This window comes from Talpa europaea, assembly GCF_964194135.1.
Source record: "Talpa europaea genome assembly, chromosome: 7".
NCBI classification, from domain to species: domain Eukaryota; kingdom Metazoa; phylum Chordata; class Mammalia; order Eulipotyphla; family Talpidae; genus Talpa; species Talpa europaea.
The window spans coordinates 66,030,813-66,058,526 of NC_140074.1; the positions used below are offsets into that span (position 1 = coordinate 66,030,813).

The 27,714-nt window shown below is 45.6% G+C and overlaps 1 protein-coding gene across 1 annotated transcript in view; it reads left to right on the plus strand.

Moving 5' to 3' along the window:
- PAPPA (pappalysin 1) overlaps positions 1–27,714 on the plus strand; it is a gene marked incomplete at both ends in the record, with an annotated part of 230,926 nt that overhangs the window by 30,850 nt on the left and 172,362 nt on the right. The window contains 2 exons of the mRNA XM_084237287.1: positions 19,721–19,866; positions 24,273–24,566. Coding sequence (XP_084093413.1) covers positions 19,721–19,866; positions 24,273–24,566 — 440 coding nt within the window. The remainder of the gene's footprint in view (positions 1–19,720; positions 19,867–24,272; positions 24,567–27,714) is intronic.

Consider the following 27,714-nt stretch of genomic DNA (forward strand, 5'->3'; position numbering starts at 1 on the left):
GACATTGAGATTGAGTTGAAAAGGGTGGAGGGCACCCCAGACAGAGAGAGGGAGCTTTTTCAAGTGCTGTTGTAAGAAGGGCAGAAAAGGGGATCTTCTGTTTATTGCTCGACACAGCTCTCCACTCTGACTAGCCACCCCAAAGGAACAGGCAAGGGTGAATCCGAGGGTGAGCTCTATGAGATGTGGGCCCCAGAGGAGCTAGTTCCAAGCCAGAGTGGCAGTCAGCATCCACTTTCCTGTTTTTCCCCGATTCGTGCTGAACTTTTCCATTCTGTCCAGCACACAGGACCCTGGACTTGCTGATGGCTCCAGCACATGTGCTGACCTCTGCAGCTTTCCTGCTGACTCCTCTCTTTAGGTCTCTCTCAAAAGAGCAAGGGCCTCTCGTGCACAGACAAAATACCTACATGCAAAGGAATGACGGTGCTGGCAGGAGAATGTCGTGCCTGGCAGCCGGCCAAAGAGCACGTCAGCTTGCCTGGCACCAGGCAGGCCCCTGGACTCTCACCTTGGCTCAGAGGCGTGAACAGCCCATGTGTGAAGAAGCCTTAGCGTGTGGCCAGTTCCTTCCAGGTCACGATGCACTTTCATCTGTGCTCTCATTTGGGCTTTGACAGAATTTGGCAAGGAAGACAGGACAGGGGTTAGCATTTGCATTTGACTGATGGGGAAGTAGAGGAGCCTAAGCGTGAAGTGACTTGGTCAAGGTCACGGATCAGGAAATGCCCTCAGCTAAGTCACAAATGCAGGTTTCCCGAGAATCACGCAGTGTGGACTACTAAGCTACACTCCCAGGATTACCCTGTGTCCAGGCAGGGTGGGCGTGAGGAAGAGCAAAGGGGCGCATGTAGCTGGAATTCATTCACTCATTTGTCCATCCCTTCATTTATTCACTCATTCCGTCATTCATGCGACATGTTTTTTTCAGCATCTATCAAGTGCCAGGAAGGGGGATACCCCTAACCCTGTTTTGTTGAAAGAAATTGATGATTCAGAAAGATGAAGGGATTTAGCCAAGGTCCCTCAGCTATTAGATGGAGAACTTCAGTTTTGACCCAAGGTCCCCACTGGAGGGGGGTGTTTTTTAGTCCAAGGAACAAGAGGCAGAGTGACCGGGGAAGGTAACTGGAAGGTGGTTTGGAAGTCTTGGAAGAGAGGAGCTGAGTGTTTCAGGTCAGGACGAGGGCAGCGGAGCTGGGGTGGCGGCACATTGGAGGCCCAGAGTCCCGGGACTGCACACCCAGAACGTCTGTGAGTGACTGCGAACTGGCCCCACCCCAGGGCCTGTTTGCTCACAGGGAAAGCCATGTGTCCTGGGCAGCGTGTCCTCTCCTAACAGGGCTGGGGGTTGTCGGTTCTGGCTGAATCAGCTCTCTGGAGTGCAGAGAGAAACCTATGGGAAGTTTTGGGGGAGGTACTTGCTTTGTGACTTAAAAAAAAAAGGGACGGAAGGAAAGAGGGAAGAAGGAATGAGAGAAGGGTGGAAGGGAGGGAGGGAGAGAAGAACGAACCTGAAATAGAGGCAGTAAAAATTTGATTGACATTATCTAGGTGATTTTAAATAAGCAGTTGAATTTCTTTGCCACCCAGGATGCCCATGTACTTGCTCTCCCCTCCTCCCCATGGATATTTTAATTATACTTCTTGATTTATAGTGAGGGACGACTTTGGTTTTGTTTTGTCCTCTGTGTATAAAACCAAAACTTTTATAATATACAACAAAATTGAAATAAAATGAAAAAACCCTGAAGAATGCTGAGGCAGTATCAGAATTCTCCAGCTGTTTCTAAAGACATACTCTCCCCTTCTGTAATTGCTGCAGCATGAGCTAGTAAGAAACAGTGTTGTGCCACCTACTTTGAGTAGCTTTGATTAAAGTCCATCATTCTGACGACTGCATAGCGGTTCCCTTGAGTAAATGAAGATCCACCAGTCATGCAGCTGGGCAGGCCTGCAAAGGCCATCAGAGAAGCACGGTTTCCTTCCACACACTTAACATCATCCTTTTTCTAGTGGTCCTCAGAATGTTCACAGGAGTTCATGAGTTACAGGAGAAGACATCAGAACAGCATCAGCTGTTTCCAGGCCAGGAAACCTCCTCAGCTGTCACTGGGTCCAAAGCCCCTCATCCCAGGCCAAGACTCCACGGTGATCAGACTGGGGTCACAAGTGCTCAGGATATCTCACTCCCAAACACATGCTAGGGCACAGCTTTCCAGAAATACCCTGATGTCTGCCAGCCCACAGAGTCTGTCCTTGGTCTGTGCTTCCCAACTCACCCTGAGAGTTTGGGATTAAGAAATGCCGAGTGAGTCTGAAAGAGAGGATTAGATACAGCCTAGGGCTTCCATGAGCCACAACAGCACTCCTAGCTCTTTATTAAGAGGCAATGATAAGAGCAGCCAGTGAACATGTGCCCAAAGAAGGGGCCTGGGCTGACGAGGGGATCAGGAGCCATGGCATAGCACTGTTTGATGTTTGCCCTGGATGAGAAAATTTCTCACAAGGTCATGGTCACAAGGCCAGGGCACGTACTCTTCAAGCCTCCCAAGACCCCGCTCTTTGGAATTGTGCTGTGTGGATTCTAAGCCATGGCTGGACCAGGGTGTTGCCATGACAAGAGGCAGCTGTGAGCTGAGTAACATGATGTCATTCCCTGTCAGAATGGTCTTTCTAGGGGACCTCTCTTTACAGGTGGTGAGCTCCCCATCACCTGTGGCATGCTCAGCAGGCTGTAGCTGGGATTTGGCACTCGTGAAGAAAGTAGCCTTGGTGCTATTGGAATTGACCATGGCATCACTCAGCTTATGGCTGATACCTTATGCCAAGGGAACCACATGGTAACGTCCTGTATCCTCTTTAACGGGCATTTACTGGGCATCTCTAACCCTACCAGCCTCTCTTCTACTCACTGAGTATGTTGCAATGAATTGGACATGTTCCTTACGGTTAAGGGGCTTCTACTTTACTGGAAGAGTCAGAGACAAACCCAAGAAACTCTGATCTTTGGTTTTAGGGACACGCAGTGGGACAAGAAACTGGAAAAGCAAGACACGTGAGCTGCAAGAGGTGTGTGGTTAGCCACCTGGGAACAAGCACCACATCGGGAGGGAGAGTTACGTCCTGCCTCAGTCAGGGTCCCGGCAGGATACAGATGGCACTTTCCCCCAGCATAATCAAGGAGAGTTGATTTTGAAGGCGAGGCTATTTACAACAGTGTGAGCAGGACTGGGGCAGCCAGCCGAGTCAGTCAGTACCACTGGGGCAAAGAGAGGAGCTGTGTGGCGAGGGCTTCCAGGTGGCCGAGGTGGTTGTCAGGGTAGAAGAGCTCCAAACCTACCACGACCTGCCAGAGGGAGCCAGGAGAGTGAATTCCACATCCTCCTCCTCTTCTGCCTGCCAGCCTCCTGCCAGGGCTTCCCACTGGGTGACCCAAACTGGAAGTCCAGGCAAAGGAGCGCATTGATGCAACTTGAAGAGGCCAACCTCCCAAAGCACAGAGAGTGGGAATGGGTGGGTGTGAATCAGCAGGTGGGAAGTGTCCAAAACACAGGGGAAGCCCATCCAAGCAGAGGACGAGGTATAAACAAGACCGAGACATGAACAAGAGATGAGGATGGGGCGAGGACGGGTTTGAACTCTGGAGACATTAAGTACAGCTGGGATCCAGACCACAGCCGAGAAGGGTTCCATTTCTCTCACAGAAACTCTAATAGCAAGCTCAGTCCTTCCTCTTTCCCTCTCTCTAACTCCCCCTCACTTTCTTCCTTCTTTCCATCCTTAGCTTTCTCCTACCCTTCCTCTTTTCCTTCCTCCATCCCTCCCTTCCTTCCTGTTTTTCTTCTCTTCTCTCCATAAATATGTGCTGGCTGCCCCCTTTGGTGCTGGCCCAGTCCCCTTTGGAGCTCCTCATCTAGTGGGTAAGACAGGCAAACACACCCCGCACACGATTGCCATCGCTGGTGTGAGCCAGGAGAAGCAGTCTGTGTGTGCAGATGGCTAGTTAGAAAAAGACAGTCCAGATGCACCACGGCCATTCTCTCCAGTGGTGGAAATGGTCCAGATAGGCAGAACTTCACTGCAGCTGTTCGAGATAACTACATACAAAGCTGTCAAAAAGAACATCACATATCTTTTTATAAATAAAATGAAAACCTGGTTAATAATAGAAAGTCCCCATGTCAGGAAATCCAGGGTCAGTTGACACCATGAGCTGTCCACACGCCATTGTGAAAGGATGTTACAACGAACCCACTGGGTTCCTGTTTGGCCCCTCTAAGCTGCAAGCTGGGGTGCTGTTAGGTGAACTTCACCTTTGTCCACAGGTGTGTATTCATACGGACTAGGACAGATGGACAAACAGGACTTCCTTATGCACTGTTGGCTCATCGGGAAATATTATCTACGTGTTCTCTTTGTTATTATTTTTAATGTAACAAGCACCATGTCACTTTTTTTTTTGGACCCAAGTGGACGTTGCTGGCAGGCTTTGGGAAGGACAGCACTAGCCTCGAAGCCCTCTGGTGCCTGGGAGCTCAGTTTCTCTCCTCCCCATGTCGGGGGCCATTATACGGGTTGCCATCATGCACGGGAGCCTTCACTTCTTTTCTGAAACATCTCACAAAATATACATTTCCTTTTCTCTAGCTGCCTGCAGATCTGTGAAAGTCATATGAAATCAGGAACTCTCTGAGCAGAAAGAGCAATAGAGTAGCCCAGTCCTCTCCTACAGCAGACACGGAAACTGAGCTCCTTAGAGGGGCAGGAGGTGTGTGACCAGGTCACACAGGGAGAGGGGGCTGAGCTATGATCCAGACTTGGATCTTCTGGCCCCACAGCATGTCAGAGCCCTTGCATGGCTTTTGTATCCTTGAAACTAGCAATTGGAAACATTGTGTTTCCCCTCTTCTTATTCCTACCCCTCACTGAATTTTAAGATGCTTTAGTACCAGGGCCCAAGACATAACCTCGTTTTTGCAGGGTTTGCCTGCTGTGGTTCAATGACATTTTGTTACAGTCATTCAAAAAATGGCAAAAACACTGACGACTATTTCCAAATCAACCACACAGACCATAAGGCTTACGTGAGCTCTGAGGAAAGACTGTGGTTTGGGGAAGTTAGGAAAGGTTTTCTGGAGGAGAAGGTATATAAATAGGCTCCCAACAGTACTAGGCTTTGTGATGATAGAAAAGAGCTGGACTTGGGTGAGGGGGTTGAGGTGGGAAGGTGTTGGTGAGTCTGCTGGGGACTCTGTGCTGGTAATCCCACAGTTCGTTTTTCAGGTTGTAGACCTCACAGAGAATAGATAGAATGAAAGAGTTCAGCTCTGGCTCCACAGTCTCTTAGCTATGCAGTATTGGGCAAGTCTCTGAATCTCTCTCAGCCTCCATTTCCACATCTATTGGAAGGGAATAATAATAATATCTGACCGCCTACATCACACAATTGCCTTGAGGGTGACAAAAAATGATATCCCAGAAAGAGTTCTGGGAAGAGTTAATCCGCATGCAGATGAAAGAGGGCATTGTTATTTTTGCAGTCACTTTGCTCATTCTTTTCCAGTAATCATGTTAGAGAAATTGCTTGGAATTTTATAATCAGAATATCAGAGTTTATTTAATGTGACTAATATTCATTAAAGCAATAGCAGGCGTCAGGCCTGGTGTAGTGGAAAAATGATGCGTGCTGGAGACTGACCAGGGATGGAGTCTTGGTTCCATTCTTCATTAACTGCCTGACCTTGGCCCATTTCAGTGACTCAGTAAGAGTCACTGTCTTCTCATGCACAAATATTGGGTGAGAACAGCAATCTGATGGCATGTCTTCAAACTTACACATGAAATGCATGTGAAGTACCTGGCACATAGTAGGTCCAGGGAAGACATTCCCTCCCTTCTGGGCACACGTACATTCCTCCTTGTCAGCATTGTTTTGTGGACTCTGCCTTCCTGCACGCTCATATAAAAGACCTGTTTGCAACTTCAGTACACACATTGAGGGCATTTACCCAGATTTCTTTCATTCTTTTTTTTTTTTTTTAAGATTTATTTTATTTATTTATTTATTTATTTATACAAGAACCTGGGTACAGGCCAGATGTGTGGGAGGGTAAGAGGATTCACCAGGGACAAAGCGGGGAATAGAACAGGCAGACTGATGAAATACACTGCTGAGGGGAGCAGCGGGCGAGACAGGAGAGGTCTGCCCCGCCATGTGGGTATCTCTGTGGTCAGTGGGGATCAAACTGGCACTGCGGAGGCTGTGTACAGCTTCACAGCACTGCGCTCTACTGCCTGCGCCACTAGGGGAGGCCCAGATTCTTTCATTCTTAAAATACTATTTTTTTTTGAGGCCTGGCCACAGAACTGGAATTTTAAAATAAAGACCACATCACTTATATGAAACTTATGGAGCTTCACACTAGTATATTTTGAAAATGACCCAAATGTTTAACTGTGTTAGAGGACGTATGTCCACATTGACTGATCCCAGGCAGTTTTGGGATAGGTCATACTGGGTGGCAGGCCAGTGTGGTTGAAGTGCTTTGATTCTTCCGCTCTCTCCAGCCCACATGACTGCTTGAGTGTAGGATGCGAACATATATCTGGGCACACTGGACACAATGTCCAGTTTTCGCTGATTTAGTCTGGGTTTCCCTCATGCTCTCCAGCTGAACCTGCACTCAGAGGTACCATTTGTCACCCTTGTGCACAGGTGACCTTGGTCTTTTGACAGCAGAATAGTGGGGTGAATGGAGAGCAAAGGAACTTCAAATGACCCCTAAAGATGTGTGTGATGAACTGGAACCAGTGACCTGTGAGAAGCAGTGGAAGCTCACATAGTCCAGCAAATAAATAAGAATACAACTTTAAGACATAAGGCACATTTGAATCAAACCACTTAACATTTCCGTGACCTTAAACAAGTCTCTTCCTTTATCAAAGATTCACTGTGTCCTGAACAAAATCAAGGATGAAAGTAACAGTCTACTGCGCGGGGAGATTTGGAGGATTTGATGAGATGATACATGTTCAGCCCTTTAGAACAGCAGCTGGCACTTAATGGTGACTCAAAATAAACACACTGGATATGTGTGGTGTTGGGGATTTTCCATTTCTGGAAAATCTTCTGACCTCTCGTGTGCATCTCTCCTCATTTCCAGCTCCCTCTCCATCCTGAGCCCCTCACTAGAACCTTGGAACTGGCATGGGAATTGGAAAACACCTACTCACTCCCTACTACCACAGGCCTCTTTTCTCTGGCTCACTCAGGTTCCATTGTTAAGAGATTTTCTTTACTCCAAAAGCCTTGCTCATACTAAATGTTGATGTACTTATTCCCCCTAGAGATAAGTACCCCATCACACCAAGTGTATGCATTCCAGCAAAAAAAAGGAAAGGCACACCTGCGTCCCGTGATGGATTCACTGTGTGCTTCTCCCATGTCCTAGGGAAGGTGCTGGAAGCCAGGGACACCCCCCACCTCCATGCTCAGCACCAGGCAAACAGTGTGACAGCTGAGGCATGCCACCTCCCTGCCTGGAACTCCTCAGCAACCGACTATCTCCCAGTGCTTACAGGTGACAGACAGCTGAAACTCTTCTCGGGCCCCCCAGCATGCTGAGGTCCAGGGGGCTGACTCTCTCACCACTTCTAGGTGTGCCTTTCCAGCTCCATTTTCCTGAAGGGTTGGCAATCTTGCTACCCATTCCAAGGGCCTCAGCGGGAGGCACTTGGGTTTTTTTCCACCCTGGGTTTGGCGTAGTCAGCACGCTTATTTTCCCTTGTCCATCTGCAGGTGACACTGACCACTCATGACAGCCTCAGAGCCTGGTCAGATGCCCTTCCAGGCTAGGGAACAAAGCAATGGTGGGGGGTGGGGAGTGAGGGAGGGTTGAACTGACAGACTGTGCATTTTATGTCGGGGAAACAAAGTTCTTAAACTGATTACCGTTCAGCCTTACCATCTCTCACAACTGGGCTGTCTTCTGCCTCCTAAAAGGACCCCTCCACATGCACTTTCTGGAAATCTCCCTAGTGGATTTGCTGTTGGGTTTGTTTGCTTAAGTCAAGCAGGCTCCCCACCCCACCCCTTATTTTTTGGAAGGGCATCTTTTGTCTTTCTCCTCCCCTCCCTGCTTCTCTCTTTCCTTTTCCATCTTCTAGGCTGTTTTGGTGGTCTTCTAGTGAAAGGGAAAAGGAAGGAGACCACTGTCTTCATTGCAAGCTTCTAATGTTGGTGATTCCCACCTTTTTCGAGTTCAGACAGCCAGCTGCGTCTCATAGCCTTGAGCTTGACTTCTGATTACTGAACTGTTTTTATAGTCACAGAGGGCAATGGTAACGACAGTACCACAAGAGCGTGGAGTATCTCAGGATCTTAAAGAGGTTGGAAAACAGACATAAGGGAGAGTTCTTTCCCATGAGGATTCAAGGTAGAAAAACACCGTGGCTTGGCAAAGCATGAGGAAGGAAGTGACTGGATCGTTCCAGTAACTTCCTAACCAGCATGGAGTAAGTCACTTCTGTTAATTTCAGATTCTTCATCTGTACAATGGGAGAATGTGGGGATAATATTTCTAAAGTTCTGTTCCTGCTCAAACATGTTCAAATCAGACATAATCCTGGTCCCAGGCTTGTGAGACCAGGGCTAGAGTACTAATGTGTGTGTATGGGGTAGGGGACTTAATAAGGGTGAGATAATGTCATGTATTAATCCCAGGAGGCAGTCAGGGAAATAGGAGAGAGTCCCCACCTTCCCCGTATTTACCAGCCCCTTTATCTAATTGAGTATGATGTATTCAGAGTGGCAGGGAAGGAATAATTTTACTCTATGACCAGTTGAAAGACTCCTACTCACATTACTCAACCCCAGCAGCAGACTAATGGAGGTACACCACCTTGGGCAGTCTGCATGTCTGCTATTTTATCTTCCCTCAGGCCCCAAATGTGGCATCCTCTTTCCAAAAATCAATTTGAATTTAATTCTGCTTTTGAGAGTCTCACATACAATGTCATGGTTTCCAGCGTTATTTCTCCATACTCGAACTGTTAGCTTGTCACATGACCCTTTGAGAGCCAGCTCTTTTTTAACCTGATGAAAAACCCAAATTTAGATAAGTTTCTAGACTTGTTCAAGGTCATCCAGCAATATTTACAGCTACTGTAAAAACTGTGTAGTTCTAACTTTATATAAATTTGTAATTTGCTGGAAGGTCGGTGGATTTTATTTTTTTTTATGGGGCCAGACAAAAATCCAGAAGTTGCCATATTGACACATTTGACGATGTGATTCTTACCTTATCCGTCCCAAGCATAATATTGCTTGGTTATGTGTTTTGCGTGGCTAACTGTTAGCACCAAACTGCACAGTCAACGTAGAACATTGTGGCTGCTTCAACTTATAAAATAAAAATGATTTGTCTTTATTTAATTGTGTTTCAAGTATAAGACAAACCACAGGGCTGTCTGTGAGTTGTGTGTGCTCTACTCCATGTGGTCAATTGTATTATTTATCAATTGTGGTTTTGATTCTCAAAGAAGAAAGTGAGGCGGTGGGAAGGGATAGCTGTGGGCCCTGGAATTGCATGCTTCTGTTGTGAAAAGAAAAGTTTGACGTGAGAGAGTCATGTTACTGTTCTGGTGCCTCTGGACACACCATCATGCTTGAAGCATTACCCCTCCTGCTTTTCAAGGGATTCTTTATGCTTAACGTCTATCCTGAAAATTAGTTAAGCACTGAGTCCTTGGGACTATCAAAGCAGAGATCGTAGAACATCGGAAACAGATTAGGGATAAGGGACCATTTGACAGTGGTGTGTGCATGTGCACACCTACTAAGTGCAGGCAGAGTGCTAGATGTGTGTGTGTGTGTGTGTGTGTGTGTGTGTGGAGGGGAGTTCCATAATGTACAGTTCACAAGGCAGGTACGGTTCTGCCCTCATGGAATTTCCCTCTGGAAGAGAAGTAGTTATGTGGGTAGTGTCATTACAGGTTCTGAGGGAGCACAGAGGGTGGGTACTTGACTCATAAGGGTCAGAGTGGCTTCTGAGTCCCGAAGGATGAGTCATGTTAACCAACTAGCTGAGCCTGCCAGGAACCAGGTGTTCTGACACTTTGCCTTCCACCCTGGCAGTCGCTAAAATCATTTTCAAAGAGAAAACTGAGAAAAATAGGAGCTGAGTAGTTCCAAGAAAAAGTCTTCATTTTAAAGTAGTGTCCTTCAGTCTGAGATTATTTTTTTTTCTTTTGGAGTACTAATCAGTATCATTTCTATCATATCGTATCAGCCCTCCATCAATGGTGGGGGGTTCACCTTTTGAATACTTTATTCATTAAAATTAAAAATTTTTCTTTCACCTCAATGTTTTCATATGATCTCATGAATCTTTCCGCTAGCCCACTTCACCTCTCTGAATCAGTACCTTCCTTTCCCCTCATCCAAATCCTCAGGATTCTAGATCCCACTCTCCCTGCTCTCACTATGACCCTATGCAGAAGAGAGCAACAGGTGAGTGACATTCCAGGGATTGGCCTTCCCCCATGACTTCACAGAGGGCACAGCCTCAGAGACACAAATCAGCTGAACCTAGAGTTTAGGACAGCGCTAAGGGGAGCACGGACATATAAAACCCAAGAGTGATACAGGAGACATACTCCCATAGACCAAGTGAGCACCCACACCCATCGTGGCACCCCCTCCCTCCCACACCCGTTGGCATCACTTGCTCCTGTGCGATTGTACCTCTCCTTCGGTCTCTCTGTAGCTGCTTCTTCCTGCATATGCTGCCAGCGACTTCTTCACTTCCTCTCTCCTCTAGTCCATCTTCCACTTTCCTCTAGAAAAGAAAGTTCTTTGAAAATTAACAACCAGATTTTCTTATTTGTTGCCATAAAACCTGCCAGGGTTGACTTAGAGCTTTCAGGCCACTCTCCATTCTCTATAACTTGGGTACAAGGTACAAGGTCCTTCCTGGTGTGGCCGTTGCTGGCCTTCCAGCCTCCCCTTGTGAGGTTGCCCTGCATCCCAGCCTTCCCACCACACCTGAGCTTCTGCAAGGACTCACTTTCCCCATGCTCCTTCAGAACCATCCGCGTTCTGCAGCTTCCATCTTTTCCCCTAATCCCCACACTTGGTCCAACAGCCAACCAAGGTTTATTCTTCACGTGACAATCTCAAAGCGATCTTACGTTCATCTGGGCAATTCTCATTGCTCTGTGCTCCATCCCATTCAGCACTCAGATATCCTAAGATAAAGCTGAGAGAGGTGGTGAAGGGTCTGTTCTATCTATTGTCCCCCTCAAGCTGGGGTCCTTGTCCTGCCTCTGACACCTCACCCCTGGGAGAGGGAATTTTGGAGTAGTGTCACCTCATGCAGCCCTGATTCCTCCCCAGTAAATAGGGGATACTCATACTTAACACATAAGGATTTTGTAAAGCTTCAAAGAGATACTATAAAAAATTACTTCAGCTGTGCCAGTATGTAATAAACTCCCCCAAACTCCCCAAAATGGTAGGTTTTATTAGTATTATCACATTGTGTTGTGATCATCTGATAATTTGTCTTGCTTCCTTCATAAAACTCCTAGCTTTTTGATAATGTAAAGTTTCTCTTTCATATTTGTAGGGATAGTTTCTAGCATAAAGCATGATCTATGATAGAATCTCAATAAATGTTGGGAATGAAAGAGGGAAAGGCTGAGTGAATGATATATAGGGAGGTAGGTTGTTAAGGAAAGATTGAAGGCGGCGGGGGCGGTTGGAGAGGGAGGTCAGAATGAATGTCTGATTCAATAAACAAATGAAAGAATAATCAATTTTTCTGTTGATCAGTGATTGGTGCTGTTACAGTTTTCTTACTGTGTACCCAGCTTCAGTACAAAAGCTGTGACTTGGAAAATAAATTATTCAGGATTCTGAGAATTTAATAAACTATCCAAGTACTTTTTTTTGGGGGGGGGGCTTTTCTCATAGACAAGAGACTCAGATTTTCTTATTTATGACGATGGAACTAAGCAGGAAATGTAAGTCCAAATTGTTAGGACCCTGGGATAAAGTACAAAATCCAGGTTTTAGAACTGGTCACAGCTCAGAGAAAGCTTATTATTTGGAACAAGGATATGGATGCAATAAACATTCTGAGGTTTATCTTGCTTTAATGACTTGCCTGGAGTGGCTTTGATCTTTATATTTGATAATCACTTTCAAATGGTCTGTTGTGTTCGGAAAGTAGAGTAAGTGGTTCACGGACTTGAGATGCTCCCTGGGAAGGACAGGCTGCAGTCAGAATCTGGAAGTGGGCAGTGTCACAGGACTTGCTCTTGTAGTTCTCCGGAGTTGTGGAAACAGGGCAACCACCTGTGAGGACGGTAAACGCAGTTAGTCCAGAAAGGGAATCAGGACTGGCTGAAGGGAGGGAAATGCAGCAGGCACCGGGGGCCAAGTTCAGGTTCCTGCAGCTCCACCACGGGCAAGGTCCAAAGAGCACTGATGCATTTTGCACCTTTCCATGACTTGCGCGCTCCTCTGGGTACGTTCTGATATGCCACCTCCTTGAAGTTTTATATCTATATCTATCTATCTATTTATCTATCTATCTATCTATCTATCTATCTATCTATCTATCTATCTATATGTCTATCTCTCTCTCTATATATATATATTTATATATATATAACTTTTTCTGCTATATATATATTAGTGATGGTGGTTTTCAAACATTTTATTAAAGTTTGTTCTTAAACCAAATCTTACAGGAGCCTAACTTGCAGAGTAGGTAGAGTGGGTACTCCCTAGGATGGAAGTTGCTAGATGTAGGGAACCACACCCGCATCACCTTCCACTGAACTCTGAGCCACTTCCTAAGATCTGTGGGCTCCAGAAATATGGGTGAGAACCTTTTCCTTAGAAAGCTGAAGTGCTCTTGCTCCTGCTTTCTATGCTGGTGAGTGTAGTTCAACCAAAAGTAAGACAAAATAAGAGCGAGCTTGATTCCTTTTCTTAGGTCAAATTTTATAGCCCCAATTTAAAGATGAGAAATTGAGGTACAAAGACGGAGTCACTGTTCCAAGGTCACAGGATTGCTTGGCAGCAATGGGGAGATCTGAACACCAGCGTGTCTCTCTTCTGATGTGCTTTTCTCCATAGTCCCCTGTAATAACCCGAAAGAGCTTTCTCACCTACTGTTAGCTCAGAAATGACCCTTCCATGTGAACCCTCCTAAAACTGAGGGTGCTGGCACATGACCAGCACCAGGCCCACAAACCCTCTGCAAACTCCAGAGCCCAGGGAGCAGGACTTAGGAGTGACACTTCTCCAGGCTCTCCTTGGCTGTCATTTCTGCAATTTGCTGTGAGTGCGACTAGAACTTGAGACCAGCCTGTCTTGATCTAGGGTCCCTGAGCTGAGCCTCTGGCCAGTCATTTTTAAAGCAGGAAGGTAGGTAGATTGTGCTTCCAGAGTAGGATAGAAAGGCGTGATCCATGATTGCATTTAAGAGATTTGTTGTTATTGTTGTTCTGTATTTTGAATGTAGTTTCCTTTTGCTTCTCGCTCAATAAAACAGGCCCTGACAGCCCTCTCATTGAGATTATTACAGACTTGTACCATCTCAGGCCAGTGCATTTAGGAAATATGTTGTTGGCACTCACCAGCAAGTGAGATGCATAAAGAAAATATTCTAATGACAGTTGAGTTAAGAGAGCTTTGATCTCCCTCCAGAATTGCTCTCATAGCTTTGAAATGCACTTCTGGCAGAGGGGTAAAGTCTGGGTGCCTTGGCACCCCGAAACATTCCAGGGACCTGCAACCTTCACAGTTGGATCCAGGTGCATGGGCTCTGTGGGAAGAAAAAAGACACTGAAACACCTCTCTTGAAAGGCAGCTGGGGAAAGGATCTAAGAGATTTGCCAATTTAGCCCAACATTTCCCAAACTCTATTGGTTATGCAGTTACTTGGATTTTGGCAAAGGCAGAGGTGGGGCAGGGAAGGAATGAAAGGATTATGATCATCTGTCGAACTCCTATTTTGCATATTAAAGGCTGTGAAAATTCCTGCAATTAAAAAATATCTGTATTTGTGGTTGCTTAACAGATCAGGTCCTACACCCATTTGACTCTGAAGCTCTTTCCCTTTAACTCCGTCTCTGCTTCTTGTGCATTTAGCCTCCTATAGACATGATTTGGAATACTCTAGTCTAGTTGACAAGTTCACTAAACATATAGGGGCTCTGAGCTGCAGATCAGGCAGCAGGGAAGTAGGGCTAGCCCAGAAATGCAGGCCCTACAGGTTCTGCGCAGGGATGTCCAGCCTGTGGAGGTGGGGACAGCATCTCCCACATGCTCAACCTGGTGTGCCAGGCACCCCTGCAGGGGAACTGCGTCCACCCAACAGAAGAGATGACTGGACTCATTGGAACAAAAGCGCTGCCATGCACACACAGGCTGGAGCACAGATTTATTGCCAGGTCCTCCTATGCCCTTTCCTCAACACCTCAGACAAGTCATTTCACTTCCCAGACCCTAGACTGCCTCCTCCTGTTGTGCAGTTTAAGAGAGGGGTGCTCACACGCTTCCAGTCCATGGTAACTCTTGCTCTTGAAGGAAACGTTTAGGGATGACATCACAGGGATGGTAAAGACTTGGGCTGCACCTGCTTGAAACACACAGCTTGATGGGGAAGACAAGTGCTTACACCATGGAGCTGCCACAAAGCAGGGTGATAAATACAAAATCACAAGTGGGGACTTGGAGGAGGAAGGAGTCATCACAGCTAGAAGTGATGACCATGACTTCCTTGTGACTAATATTGTGTAGTAATCCATCACGACAGAAGAATAGCCTGTCCAACCAGCACATGCCTTCTCCATGCCAGGTGCTATTCCAGGCACTTTCTCTGCATTGCTTCTTTCCCCCCAGTGCCCCTCAGAGGTGCATGTCAACATCCCAACTCTCTGGGTGGCCAGGAGCAGAGACATGGAGTACCTCACATGTGAGCTAGCAGAGTGAGGTGTTGTTTTTAAATATTTTTATGTAGAAGAACTGGGGTGTAGGCCAGAGGTGTAGTGGTGAAAGGATTCACCAGAGACAGAGCAGCGAACAGAGCAGGAGGATTTACTGAAATATATGCTGAGGGGAGCAGTGGGTAAGTCAGGAGAGTTCTGCTGCGCCATGGAGGTCAGCTCCCTGGTCAGGGATTGAACTCAGGCCATAGCATTGATAGTGCTGAGACTTAACCCCTACACTACCAGGGAAGCCCAGGATAAGGTTTTAAAAGATATTCGGGAAGAGGTTATGAGGCAGAGGAAGGAAACTTAACAGACTTGCTTAAGGGATAGCCATAATAAGGGAAAATCAGAGGTTCTCAGCATCAGAAACCAGGATGACTTGACTTGAGTGGTTGAGGTTGAATTAAGAGAGTTAGATGGAGGGCAAGAAATAAAGATGCTGAAAACCGAGACTAAGGACATCACCCAGAGTGAGCTATCCCTTTAGATTTCTCCCCAGCGGAAGAGAATAGAAGATAGAATATGGAAAGATTATGTGGAGTACGTGTCGGGCCTGGGTTAGCTGTCTCATTCCATCCTATAGCATCCCTGTGGGCAGACACTTGGAGAGGAAAAGCAATGTAACCATGACATAGGTCTGTCTCTTCAACTCTGAGTAGTAGGATGAGTTTTGAATATGGATGGATTTGGATTGCTTTCTTTGAGGTATTGATTTTTTTAATTAAATATGAATACTTTATAATGGAAACATGGGCTCAACCTTTCCATAGTTAGAAAATGGAAAGCCCAGTGGTCTTGGTCCAGTCCTTTTCCTTCTCTCAACATCAGTTTCCGTGCACTCTATGATTCTAAGTTTGATCTTCTATGCTTTCTCCTCTACCCTTTGACAGGAGAAAAACAGTATCTTAAGGAGAGGTAAGGGGAGGGAGATAGATACCTACATGAATTCCTCTCTCCAAGATTTTCTTCTAATCCTTTTGGAAGACACCCAGCTTGGCTCTGTATTAGTGGAAAAACTTCAGTCATCAGAAAGAAAACATTTAGCCACAGAGCTGCTTCTCTTTGGGTGGGCCCCCAAAAAAGAGGTGGAGAGAAGAGAGACAAGTGGGGCCTGGGCTATGAATTGCTGCCATAGATTCTTCCTCTTTGAGGAAAGGAAAGCTCCCCGAAGTGTGTGTGGGGGGGAAATTCACCTACAAACAGGGAGTGACTCCAGTATCACACATCTCTGCCTTGGGCCAGATTGAATACCACCCCCTAAAAAGATTGGCTTCTTCAACTACCACTGAATAAACAACCAATTAAAATGTCTTCTTTGCCCCTACTCCACCCCTTCTCTTCCACTCATGAAGCTTTCTCAGCCTAGAGCAAAGGGGTAAAGAGGTGACATTTGTGTTTTCTGCCTGAGAGAACACTTGATACAAATGGACAAGTCAATTAGAAAATAATGAACAATATGAAAAAGGCTGATCCAAGAAAATTTCAGCTTTTATGTGTTTTCATTCTCCTCCCTCACTTTGTTTCCCTTTATACCATGGTCCTGGGTGAGTTTGGAAATAGGAAGAGTTGGTTTCTTCTAAATTTTTATTTGGCTTTGTCACTATTCATGTGATCTCTGAATCTGCTCCTTAGCTCAACATTTATTGAGGTTTTCCACATGCCAGGAGTTATTTGAAGTCTTTTACACTTCCATTATTAATGACCAAATCCTTTGAGCTCTACGAGGTAGGGTCTATTATCATCCTTGTTTTGTGTTTAGGGAAAACTAGGGCACAGGAAGTTAAGTACATTGCCCCAGAGTGGCCCACGCTTCAGGTGAAAGAGATGAATTCAGAGTCTGAATTCAGGACTCTGACATGAGAAGGAGCCATCTTGCCACTTGGCCACATGATTTCAAATACTGCGCAGAGATGGACTACTGTTCCACGAGCACGGGGATAGCTATACATCAAGTGCTTAATAAATGTTGCCTTGTTCGTTCCTCTTTCCTGTTCTGATCACTGTGAAGACTCATTTGAATGCCCTGTGGGACTTCCAATCCAAGGGGCTAAAGAAGGGATCTGACACAGAGAAGGCACAGCAGCATGATCTGGGGTCAATACCTTACCTTGTATGATCTTCCTTGGATTTAGTCAGTTCAACTCAGTCATAGATGTAACCTGTTTAGGCCCTGCCTGCATCTCTGGCTCCTGTTAGCCTTGGTTTTTTTTTTGTTTGTTTGTTTGTTTGTTTGTTTGTTTTTGTTTTTTGTCTTTTTTTTTTTTTGAAAAACCATACAAATTATGGTCACGTGAACATTGGGTTTCATGAGTCTGAGACAGTGATGTTGTAGGTAGCCAAGAGGGCTGCTGGTTCTCAAGACTTACCCTCTTGCCATCAGGACTTAGATGTGTGACTCGTAGCAATGTTCTGGGAAGTCCCAGGCAGCTGGGACAGATCTCAGCATATTGATAAGGAAACTGAGACCAGGACCTATGTATTTCAGCTTTTCTCTTTCCAAGTATAAACTCAACCCCATCAGCATCTACTGAGCATTTGCCAGGTATCCAGCCCTGTGCTGAGAACTGGATAAACAGTGATGAATAAGGCACATTCCCAGCCCCACAAAGAGTGGTAGACATAGAAAGTGAAGCAATGAGGTGGGATGGTATCAGAGTACCTATTCTTAGGAGGTAGACAAGCAAAGGGATGGCAAAGGGGGTGAAGGTGAGGTGGGAGTCAGGGGAGTCATCCTGGAAGAGTAGTGTCAGAATGGACTTGGATTTGTTCATCAGAGACAAAACGGGGAGCTGAGTCCCTGACAAAGGAAACAGCATGCATAGAGGCATCACGGTGGGTACTGCCAGTGCACAGGGGGGACTTCAAGAGAGCAAATAGGGGTCTGAAGATGGGGGCAGGAGTTTTCAAAAATGCAGGGGGGCTTGGGCTTGACTCCATATGAGGAGGCCCATCTGAGACTCCAGGAAGGAAAGAGAAAGGAGTCATGATTATATGATCTAGTGCCCAGGCTCCATGCCAGACCCCCTGTATATTCAGCTTTATGTAAAAGGAAAACTCTGTCAACTAACTGGGTGACCTTAGCAAGGTCTGAAGCTTCTTTAAGCCTTTGTTTCCTCCTCTGGAAAATGGGGATAATAGTACTATCTATCTCAGTGTTATTAAGAAGATTAAAGGAGCTAATCCATGTAAAGTCAGACCACATAGAAAGGCCCAACAAACATTAAATATAATTGTTCATAGCCTTTATCTCACATATTATTTGAAGCTGCCTACTGGCTTATTTATGTTTTTATTAATTTATCCATTGGTTCATTTCCAACCTTACTCAAGAAATGACTATTAGTTTTTCACAAGGATCCCTAAGGTACATGATGGCAGACTTAAATGGGGCCTGAAATAAGCCTGAGAGAGGAGCAAGAGGCTTCTCTGTATTTCAAGAATGAACTGTTGAATAATATGCCTATTGGTGATCCAAAGCATTATTTAGTGTTTCTATTCTGATGAGAGTTACCCTCCCCAAGGGAAGGATTCTTGTTTATGGGGCACATAGGATATGTCAGTCTCTTTCCAAAGACCCTGTCTTCCTCTCTGCATCATGTATTTGTTGCACTTATTAAAGAGTTCACCATTGTAGGGCCTCCCCGGTGGTGGAGCAGGTTGAGTGCCAGCACTGTGAAGCTGTCCACAGCCTCTGGAGCACAGGTTCGATTCCTGGCCTGCCAGGGAGATACCCACATGGCATGGCAGACCTCTCCTATCTTGCCTGCTGCTCCCCACAGCAGTGTGTTTTGGTTCGTCTGCCTGTTCTGCTCTGTCTCTGGTGAATTCTCTCATCCTCATGTGCCTCTGGCCTGTGCCCCAGTTCTTGTATAAATAAATAAATCTTTAAAAAAAATTTTTTTTTTTAAAGAGCTCACCATTGTAGCCTGGGACACTAATTCACTTCCTGAATATGTCAGTCTACAATGACAGCTGCTTCAAGTGCAATATCCCTTGGTTATCTATTGTGCAGATAGAGAAATAGAGGCTAACAGAATGCAGACTCATCTTTGGGAGACAACGTGATACCCCAGGCACTTGATACCCCAGTGAAAAACGTGATACCCCAGTGAAAAAAATTATTGGTGTCCAGGCTAGACAAGATTGGGATTTGAAACACCGTTCAGTAACTTTGGGCAACCTGTATAATAGCATTGAACCACATGCTGCTTCTCTTGCAAAGAAATAAAAACCCCTTGAAAGGTTGGTATAGAGATGCAAAGCAGGCCTCCTCATGCTAATCTGTATCTAATAAATAAATGGCCCAAGATGCATCGTAAATGAGCAAAGAAGGCAAGATGCCAAAATGAGAATGAGAATACTTTGTCTCTTGATCTATACCCACATGAACGATCCTGTCATCAGTCAATATTGCAGCATCCTTTGAGTCACAGATGTTGACTAGAAAAATTTAGGTTCTAAACTGAACTTTGCAATTTGTAGGATGAGCAACCTTGGCAAGTCTCTTAAACTCACAAGGACTTTCTTATCCGTGAAATGGGATTGTCTCACTTATCTTAGGATATTATTGGAGGAAGTCAATGAGGTGATGTTTATAAAGTGCTTACTAAAGTGCCTGGCACATTGTAGCTCTTAATTCAATGGAAGTGCCTGTTACTTCAATCTCTTTTGGGATGATGATGACCGTAAGCTTTCTCTTTTTTTATTGCAGAGCATATTTGGATGTTAATGAACTGAAGAACATTCTAAGACTGGATGGATCAACACATCTCAATATCTTCTTCGCAAACTCCTCGGAAGAGGAATTGGCTGGAGTAGCAACGTGGCCTTGGGATAAGGAAGCCCTAATGCACTTGGGTAAGAGTTGGAAACACCTTCAGGAGGAAAATGGATTTGTACAGGAATAAATTTAGTAGTAGCAAGGATGATGACAGTGATTGTGACAACAGTGGTAGTGGTGGTGATGGTCAACAATCCATTTGCTTATCACTTTGATGCACAAAACTCTAACATTCCTTATCGCCTATATTAACCACCAAGTAATGCTTTGAAGAAAACAACACAATATTAGTACCCTGTTTGATTAATAGGGAAGTTGAGATCCAGAGAGGGAATGGGTCTTATCTGTGATCACACCCACACATCAATGACAGAGCCATATTTGAAGTGCAAGTCTCCAGTTCTGTCTATTGATTGCTTTCTCCTTATATCCCCTGCATCTTGTTCATGCAAATATCTTCCTAGGCTGGCAACCACATTGTGCTGGCACAGCCAGTCATGGGTTGGCTTGAAAGACACCAAAGAGTCAAGAGAAAGTGAGTTTGCAAGAACTGCTTGTTCCTCCATATTCCACCCACCACCAGCACCAGGAACTCTTTACATTCAAATTATGCATGTCGACAAACAAGACTTGTGTTTATACAAACCAATCTCCAAAAGTCAGAAATGACAATGGTTTCTGAACCAGGCCCTGTAAGCAAACATTGTAGTCCTTTCATTTTGATTTTTCCATGTTCTTTTCCAGTACACGTCTATATGTAGACATGCATTTTAACTTGCACATATCTGAAATCACAGCATAGCAATTTCATGTTCCTTTTTCATGTAATATGATGTCATCTACATTTTCCATGTTGAGGTAGTCTTCATAACTACATCCCATCCAACTTTTACCTCCTAACATCACAAGTAAAACTCATCTCTCTGGGTTATTTTCATCTCTCTAATGGTGAAAAAATTTTGGCTATAGAATATTCCATTGAGTGAAGGCCCTGCAGTTTATGTAGCCACTTTTCCCTGAGTGGTGTGTCCCCATTATCTGTTAGGGTGAACACTGATGACCCAGTGAGCCTCTTGTGACAATGGTAGGGTTCATCAGTGACAGTGCTGGGTGTTCTCCCCAGCTCCCGCCTGGATCTCCCAGATACAGTAGTCCCCAGCAGGTGTACTGTAGCTACAGTATCTGTTGATAAGGGGCACTACAACTTGAAATGGTGAAGTTGTACAGAATCAAACTCTGCACTTAGTTGCTCCAGGTAGGTCTTTTTTTCCCAGTTGTTTTTAGGAGAATGAAACCAATTTGTGGATGTGTGGGCACTTGTGTGGCTGTGTAATTAGAGGTAGATACAAAGATAAATATCAGGTAGTTCTCAACTGGGTGGATTCTATGCATGAAGGAGACATTCTAGAGATAGTTTGGGTTGTTACAAATAGGGGGATGTTACTGGCATCTGATGTGTAGAGAGAGACCAGCGATGCTGCTAAATCTCCTACAATGCCCATAAAAAGGTTAAACAGTTAAAAATGTGAATAATGATGAAATCAAGAAAACCTGAGATAGATGTTAGAAGACCTGAGATAGATGTTGGATAGACAGACAAGTAGGCAGACAGGGATTGGATTGAAGATGCTGTGCCCCTTAAGCAAACTTGAAGATCGGTGCTTAGCTATTATGTATCTTCTGTGATGAGACAGTATATATGGTTGAGTTTAGCTGTGACTTAACTTAGCAGAATGGCCTTAGGCAAGTCTCTTTCCTGCCCCATGCCTCCTTTTCCCCAGATTTTTAATGTTAGGCCCCACGGCCCCTTCTCAGTCCTGAAATTGTGTCTTACTGGTAAAACAAGCAAAAGCACCATGATCAGAGTCTGAGAAGGGTGAGCAGTAAGTTTCTAAAGTTAAAGAAAAATACTCCTGATAATTCCATGAATTTCAGAAACTGGCTCAGGACCAGGAATACAGAAAGCTATAAATCCATAGCATGTTATAGTATTTCAGGATGATGTCAGGCTGCAGCTATTTCACTTTTAAGAGAAGCAATGAAACAGGACTCGGGGGCTCTGTGCTGTTGCTCTGTGGAAAGGGGTGAATTGGGAGTGGATGAGGTAAAATAAGCAGGGCTGGCCTGGATGTTTTCTGCAATACTATCATTATCCCTGGATTACCCGTGGGGTCCTTCCCCTCTGTTATTTCAATGTTAAAGCTCCACGGAGAGCCAGAGAGTTATCAATTCTCTTGTAGCTGTTTATGTGACAGCTCACCAGAGATGCAAAGTCATTTTCCTAAGATTACACAGCCAGCATAAAGAAGAATGGGAGTACAGTCCTATTCTTGTGAATTCTGACCTCAGTTGGCCTCTCCGCTGCCACCATCCTAGAGATGTAACTCAAACCCAACTCAAACCCTATATATATGTGTGTGTGTGTATATATATATATATATATATATATATATAGTCAGAATACACACACACGCGCACGCGCACACATGACTTTTCTTACCTGCTGTTACACCTGGAAAAAAAAGCCTTGGGTGGGAAGGGGATTATGTTTCATATTATGATTGACAGAAAATAATTGAGAGAGATTTCCTGTCTCAATTCTCCTTGTTTCTGCCTGCCCCTACACACACACACACACACACACACACACACACACACACACCACTCCCTCTCATACATCTTTATCTGTGTGCTGGAAGGCTGAGCAGGTCAGAATTAAGAGACTCTGTGGGCTCCATGACTGAGCAAGCTTTGCCCTAAGCAGTTCAGTTCAAGATAAACCCCCACCCCAAGCCCCAGTGCCTGCTCCAGGCTTGCCAGTACACACCACCGAGACTCTCCCTCCTCTCCATTCTTCTTCAGGCCTCCACTTCGCCCTTAAAGTTGCCACTTGCAGGGTGCTTAGGTCTGAATCCTTTCTGAAATCCTTTTGGACTTTAAAACTTGGATGTCTCTCTGCTAGCCTCCAATGTCTCAAATGAGTATTTCTCCAGTGTCTCAAAGGATCTTGAGCAATGCTAGCATCCAATTCTGCTGGGGTCCAGTCCCTCTGTCTCCCCAAGTTAAGTACTATTTGATCTTCTAAGACCCAGGAGGCAAAACATTGCTTCTTGAGTAGAGCACACAGACAAGTCGCCGTAGTCTCTTGCTCTTGTGAAAACACATTTTCTGATTCTGTCAGTCTTGGGTGGGGCCTGAGACTCTGATAACCTAAGGGTGATGCTCACACTGTGTGTTCTCAGACCACACTTGAAGCAGTAAGTGCCTAATAAGAAAGACACCCTCTCATGGGAGGTACTGTACCAGCTTCACACACACAATTAGACCTCACAAAACATCTTGGCTTGAGTCAGCATTCAACAGATACTCAGGCTACCTTTAATGAGATGGCCAATTCCAGGCCCTGGTGTAGCATAAGTGATAGCACTAAGCTTAAGAGCACTGGCTTAGGGACCCAAGGATCTTGGGTTCAAGTTCCAGTATGCACATACTGCCTTTTGATCATAGGCCACTTACTTCACTTTTCTAAATCTGTGCCCCTCTCACTGGACTGTGAGCTAAGAGTGACTAGATCCATAGAACACTTAGCAAGGGTGCAAGGAAAGGGCACATAATAAATGCTCAAGAAATACTGGCTATTATTATCACTGTTAAAATGGTTATAACTGCTAGAACTATATTGGCTTTCAGGAATGTTCACAGTCATAGAGTACAGAGATGAAGAAACAGGAATTGACTTGCTTAAAGTCAGAGAGCTATCGAAGCCAAAGCACAAACTGGAACCCAGGTGTCTGGCCATGAGGACATTATTTAGACAAGAGTGTGTAGAATGTTTGTAAATCAGGGCATGCCTTGCTATTTAGGGAAAAGGTTGCAGTAGAAATGTTTACCAGCCTAGAAACCGAAGCTCTTGAAATTCTGATCATGTTGCTTCTTTTGAAATCACTTTGGATAAGTTGTCCACTTCTTTAGGAATTGGTATTTTCATCTGAAAAATCAATGGAGGAACCTCACTAGTGGTGCAAGTGTTAAGAAGCAACCTATGAAGCTATCTGCAGCCACTGCAGCACGAGTTCGATTCCTGGCCAGCCAGGGAACAACCCACATGGCTCAGCAGACCTCTCCTGACTCACTCGCTACTCCCCTTAGCAGTGTACTTTGGTCAATCTGCCTGTTCTGTCCCCTTCTCTGTCTCTGGTGAATCCTCTCACTGCCCCAGCTGACCCCAGCTCTTGTATGCATAAATAAATAAATATTTTTTAAAAAAAGAAAGTAAAATCAAGGAATTGCACAAAATGACTTTTGAGACTCCTTCCTACTCTATTGGTGACTCATATCACCAGTCCTAAGATATCTCAGTGCCGTGAGGTCATAGGGTAGAGAAGCCTGGGGTGGTTTAGGCAGCACCTTGATGGACTTATGAATTCTGGCTCCACGAAGCACTGTGCCAAGCTCGGCTAATGCTCTGTTTCTCCCCTGGCAGGTGGCATTGTCTTGAACCCATCCTTCTATGGCATTCCTGGCCATACCCACACCATGATCCATGAGATCGGGCACAGTCTGGGCCTATACCACATCTTCCGGGGCATCTCAGAAATCCAGTCTTGCAGTGACCCCTGCATGGAGACGGAGCCCTCCTTCGAGACTGGAGACCTCTGCAGTGACACCAACCCAGCCCCCAAACACAAACTCTGCGGTGACCCAGGGCCAGGGAATGACACCTGCGGCTTCCACAGCTTCTTTAACACTCCTTATAACAACTTCATGAGCTACGCAGGTAGGGTCATGGGACAGGATGTCGGACATGGGTCCAGGCCTGGCTCCAAGGAGCCAGGAGCAAGCCGCTTACCTTTCCTAAGTTGCTTCCACCCCAACAATTCCTCATCCCAGATAATCAATATAATATTCCTTCTGTGAGAACCTCCGGGGTGTAAGGAAAATGTCACATCTGAAAACTCCTTAGAAAGACACACTTTTGGAAGCTGGTGGTGACCAGAAGCAGAAAAGCTGGGTGGAAGGTCTGGCTTTGCCACTAGGTCACCTACAGGCTTTGGGTCTATCCCATCCCATCTCCGGGTCTCATTTTTCTCAAGGAAGTGGAATCATTGGACTTGCTCTCCAAGCCTCCTTCTAGTTTTGCATCTGTATTTTTCTACGCCAGTGGTTGGTGAGTTTTCCTAATTGTGAGATTCTTACACCCTCCTTTACTCTTATTACCCCCCACCTCCTATCAGGAAAAAGCTACATGCTATAACAGTATTAGGAACTCATTCTTTGAGTTCTAAGATACCCTGCACTCCTTTTTAGCATCTGGCAAGTTCACCTCTAGTGCTTATAGCATCTTCAGCAATGAGAAGAAGCCTTCCCAGGGCAGCCACATCCCTCACCACTGGCCCCTCCAGCCAAGAGCCGTGTGTAAGGCATGGACTGTAGAATTGCACATGGTAGCCTGACGTCAAATCCTATTATTATTATTACATCCAGGTGACTATTTCCCCCACTAGAACAAGCAAGTTCTGTGAAGCAGAGATTGCCTGTAATATATTACTTTATTCCCAGAACCTAAAACAGGGCTGATGCACCACACATTTGTTAGTAAGAAAAGGAGGGAGGAAGAGAGAGAAGGAGACTGTGAATAAATTCTCCCATAACAACTAAACAAAACTGATTCCTATCAATAGAAGTATTTCTACTTGAATGAAAACTTGTTCATAAAGGACTTTGCTACACACCATTGCATTTAATTCTCACAAACATCTATAGGGCAGGAGCTCTCCCCGCTTTGCAGAAGTCCAGCCTGGACCACTGACGGTCATCTGCCCCAGGTCACAAGTGTTTTCTATGTCAGACATTCTTGTGCAGAGACCTAGATGATGCAGGAGTGGGAAGGTGACTGGCTGGCTGGTTTTGCACCCAGGTCCTCAGAGATGCCTAGGGGGCCAGCCCTGAGCCTCTGTGTGGGTGCAACTCCCGATTCCCATCTCCCCTTGAATCAGGGATGCCCCCTTCCAACTGTTTCTTATTTCTGTTGGGCTTTTGCCTCAAGGTTGCATTTGGAGAGAGGATTTCCCTACTAAAATCCAGTCAATTAGATGATCCCCAGCGGGTCTTCTGCTTTCCATTTCGGCTGACGACCCCTGGGGACCTCTCCACTTTTAGATTCATATAGTCAGAAGCTGAGGTTTCCTGAGGGCTGGCTAACCCGCCCCCGGCACCATAACAAGGCTGTACGTGTAGATCTCTAAACAAGCCCAGAGTGCGGGGTATTTCCTCAAAAGCAGATTCCCACTAGGCTCCCAGTCCCAGCCAAGCCTCCAGCTCACATCCGGTGCTCTGTCCCCTCACACAGCCCTGCTTGCGTCCCATTTCTGTAGCACCTTCCCTTGGCCAGCTCAACGCACATGGAAAATAAACAATAACAGGAGTTTGGAAATTTGCCGGCCTCTCAGGGGCCTAGGAGCTGCCACTCGCTACCAGACCCCCATAAACCAAATCTTTTTTTGTTCCCCTTTGTACAGATCTAAAGGGCGATTGATTTACTGTTGTTTTTTTAAAGGAACCCCTCAGCTCAGTGACCCATTAACAGCAGAACTAATTCACTGAGCTACGATAACAAACTTACACCCGCAAAAGCATATTCAAGGCAACCACGAGCTTTGAAATGTTTGTTTTCCTTAGGATCTCTGATAGATGAGGTGACAAAAGCAGCTGGATGAAATTCAAAATGCAGAACCAGATCGGGTTCTCAGGGCTGGGGAGAGCCGTGCGCAAGGCCCCTGCTGTCCAGGGGAGAGGCGGACACAGCGCCAGTCCAGCTGTTTGGGTTTCTGCCCTTCCTGGGCTCTGAGTCCTCAGGTCTGGCCCCTATTTGGAATCCAGTGCAGCACTGTCCAGTGTGTTCCATGCCTGTGCTGCCCACTGTGGCGGGCCTCAATCAGGTCTGTCTGGCTAGCACTGCAAGTATGCCCGGTGAAACAGGGGACTGCACTCTTAGTCCTAAGGGATTCTAGTTCATTTCAACTGAAATAATTTCACCTGACCTGTAGCTACCATCCCGACAGCAGAAGTCTAAGGTAATCAATTGTCCGTGACATGTCAGACCCTGTGGGAAATGCTGCATAGATTTATATTCTAGAATCTTCAAAATAACCCAACCAGGTGAAGTGCTGTGATTATTGCACCCATTTTATGGATGCAGAAAGTGTGGTTTAGGAAGCTTAATAACTAGGCTTCACCCATGGTCACACAGCAGGAACAAGACATGCGTGTGTTATTAATCCCTCATTCTCTGGCTCTCATTCTGTCCCTGGGAAAGGTGGAGAAGATCCTCAGTGACCAGATTGAACCTGCACCAGGCAGGTGATGGGGGCAAATCTAGGCCTGCACCAGCGTGTGTGGTCATGATTAGGTGCTAGCTAAGCTCTGGGCGAGTGGAAAGGCAGCACCCTGGACAGAGAGGGCCCACCAAGTGCACCCACCAGGCAGGGCCCCCTCCAGGGTGTGGGGCTTTCTTCAGCCTACAAGAGCCTTTCTACTGTGTTGGGGCCTTTTAATATGTACATACACTCTGACCCAGTAGCCCCACCTCCAAGGAATATATCTAGGGAAAGAAATCTGCCGATGCCTTTAAAGATTTAATCAAAAGGTTGTTCTTAGCAATGATCATTCTCCAAATACTAAATAGGCATGTCAGGCATACAAGAAAAATGCTAACATGTTTGAAAAATTAAAAAGTCTGTTTAGCGGTCCAAAGAGAATGGATCACTGAAATAAGTCTCAAGGCATCCACCTGAGACAGCATTGTGGGGTCCTGAAGACCACGTGAAGGGTAATGGCAGGGCCACACCGTGGTTCAGAATGTGAAGTCTGGGGTGTGGGCACTTGAATCTCCACACAGTAGTCTTTGATCCTAGCAAGTTCCCACT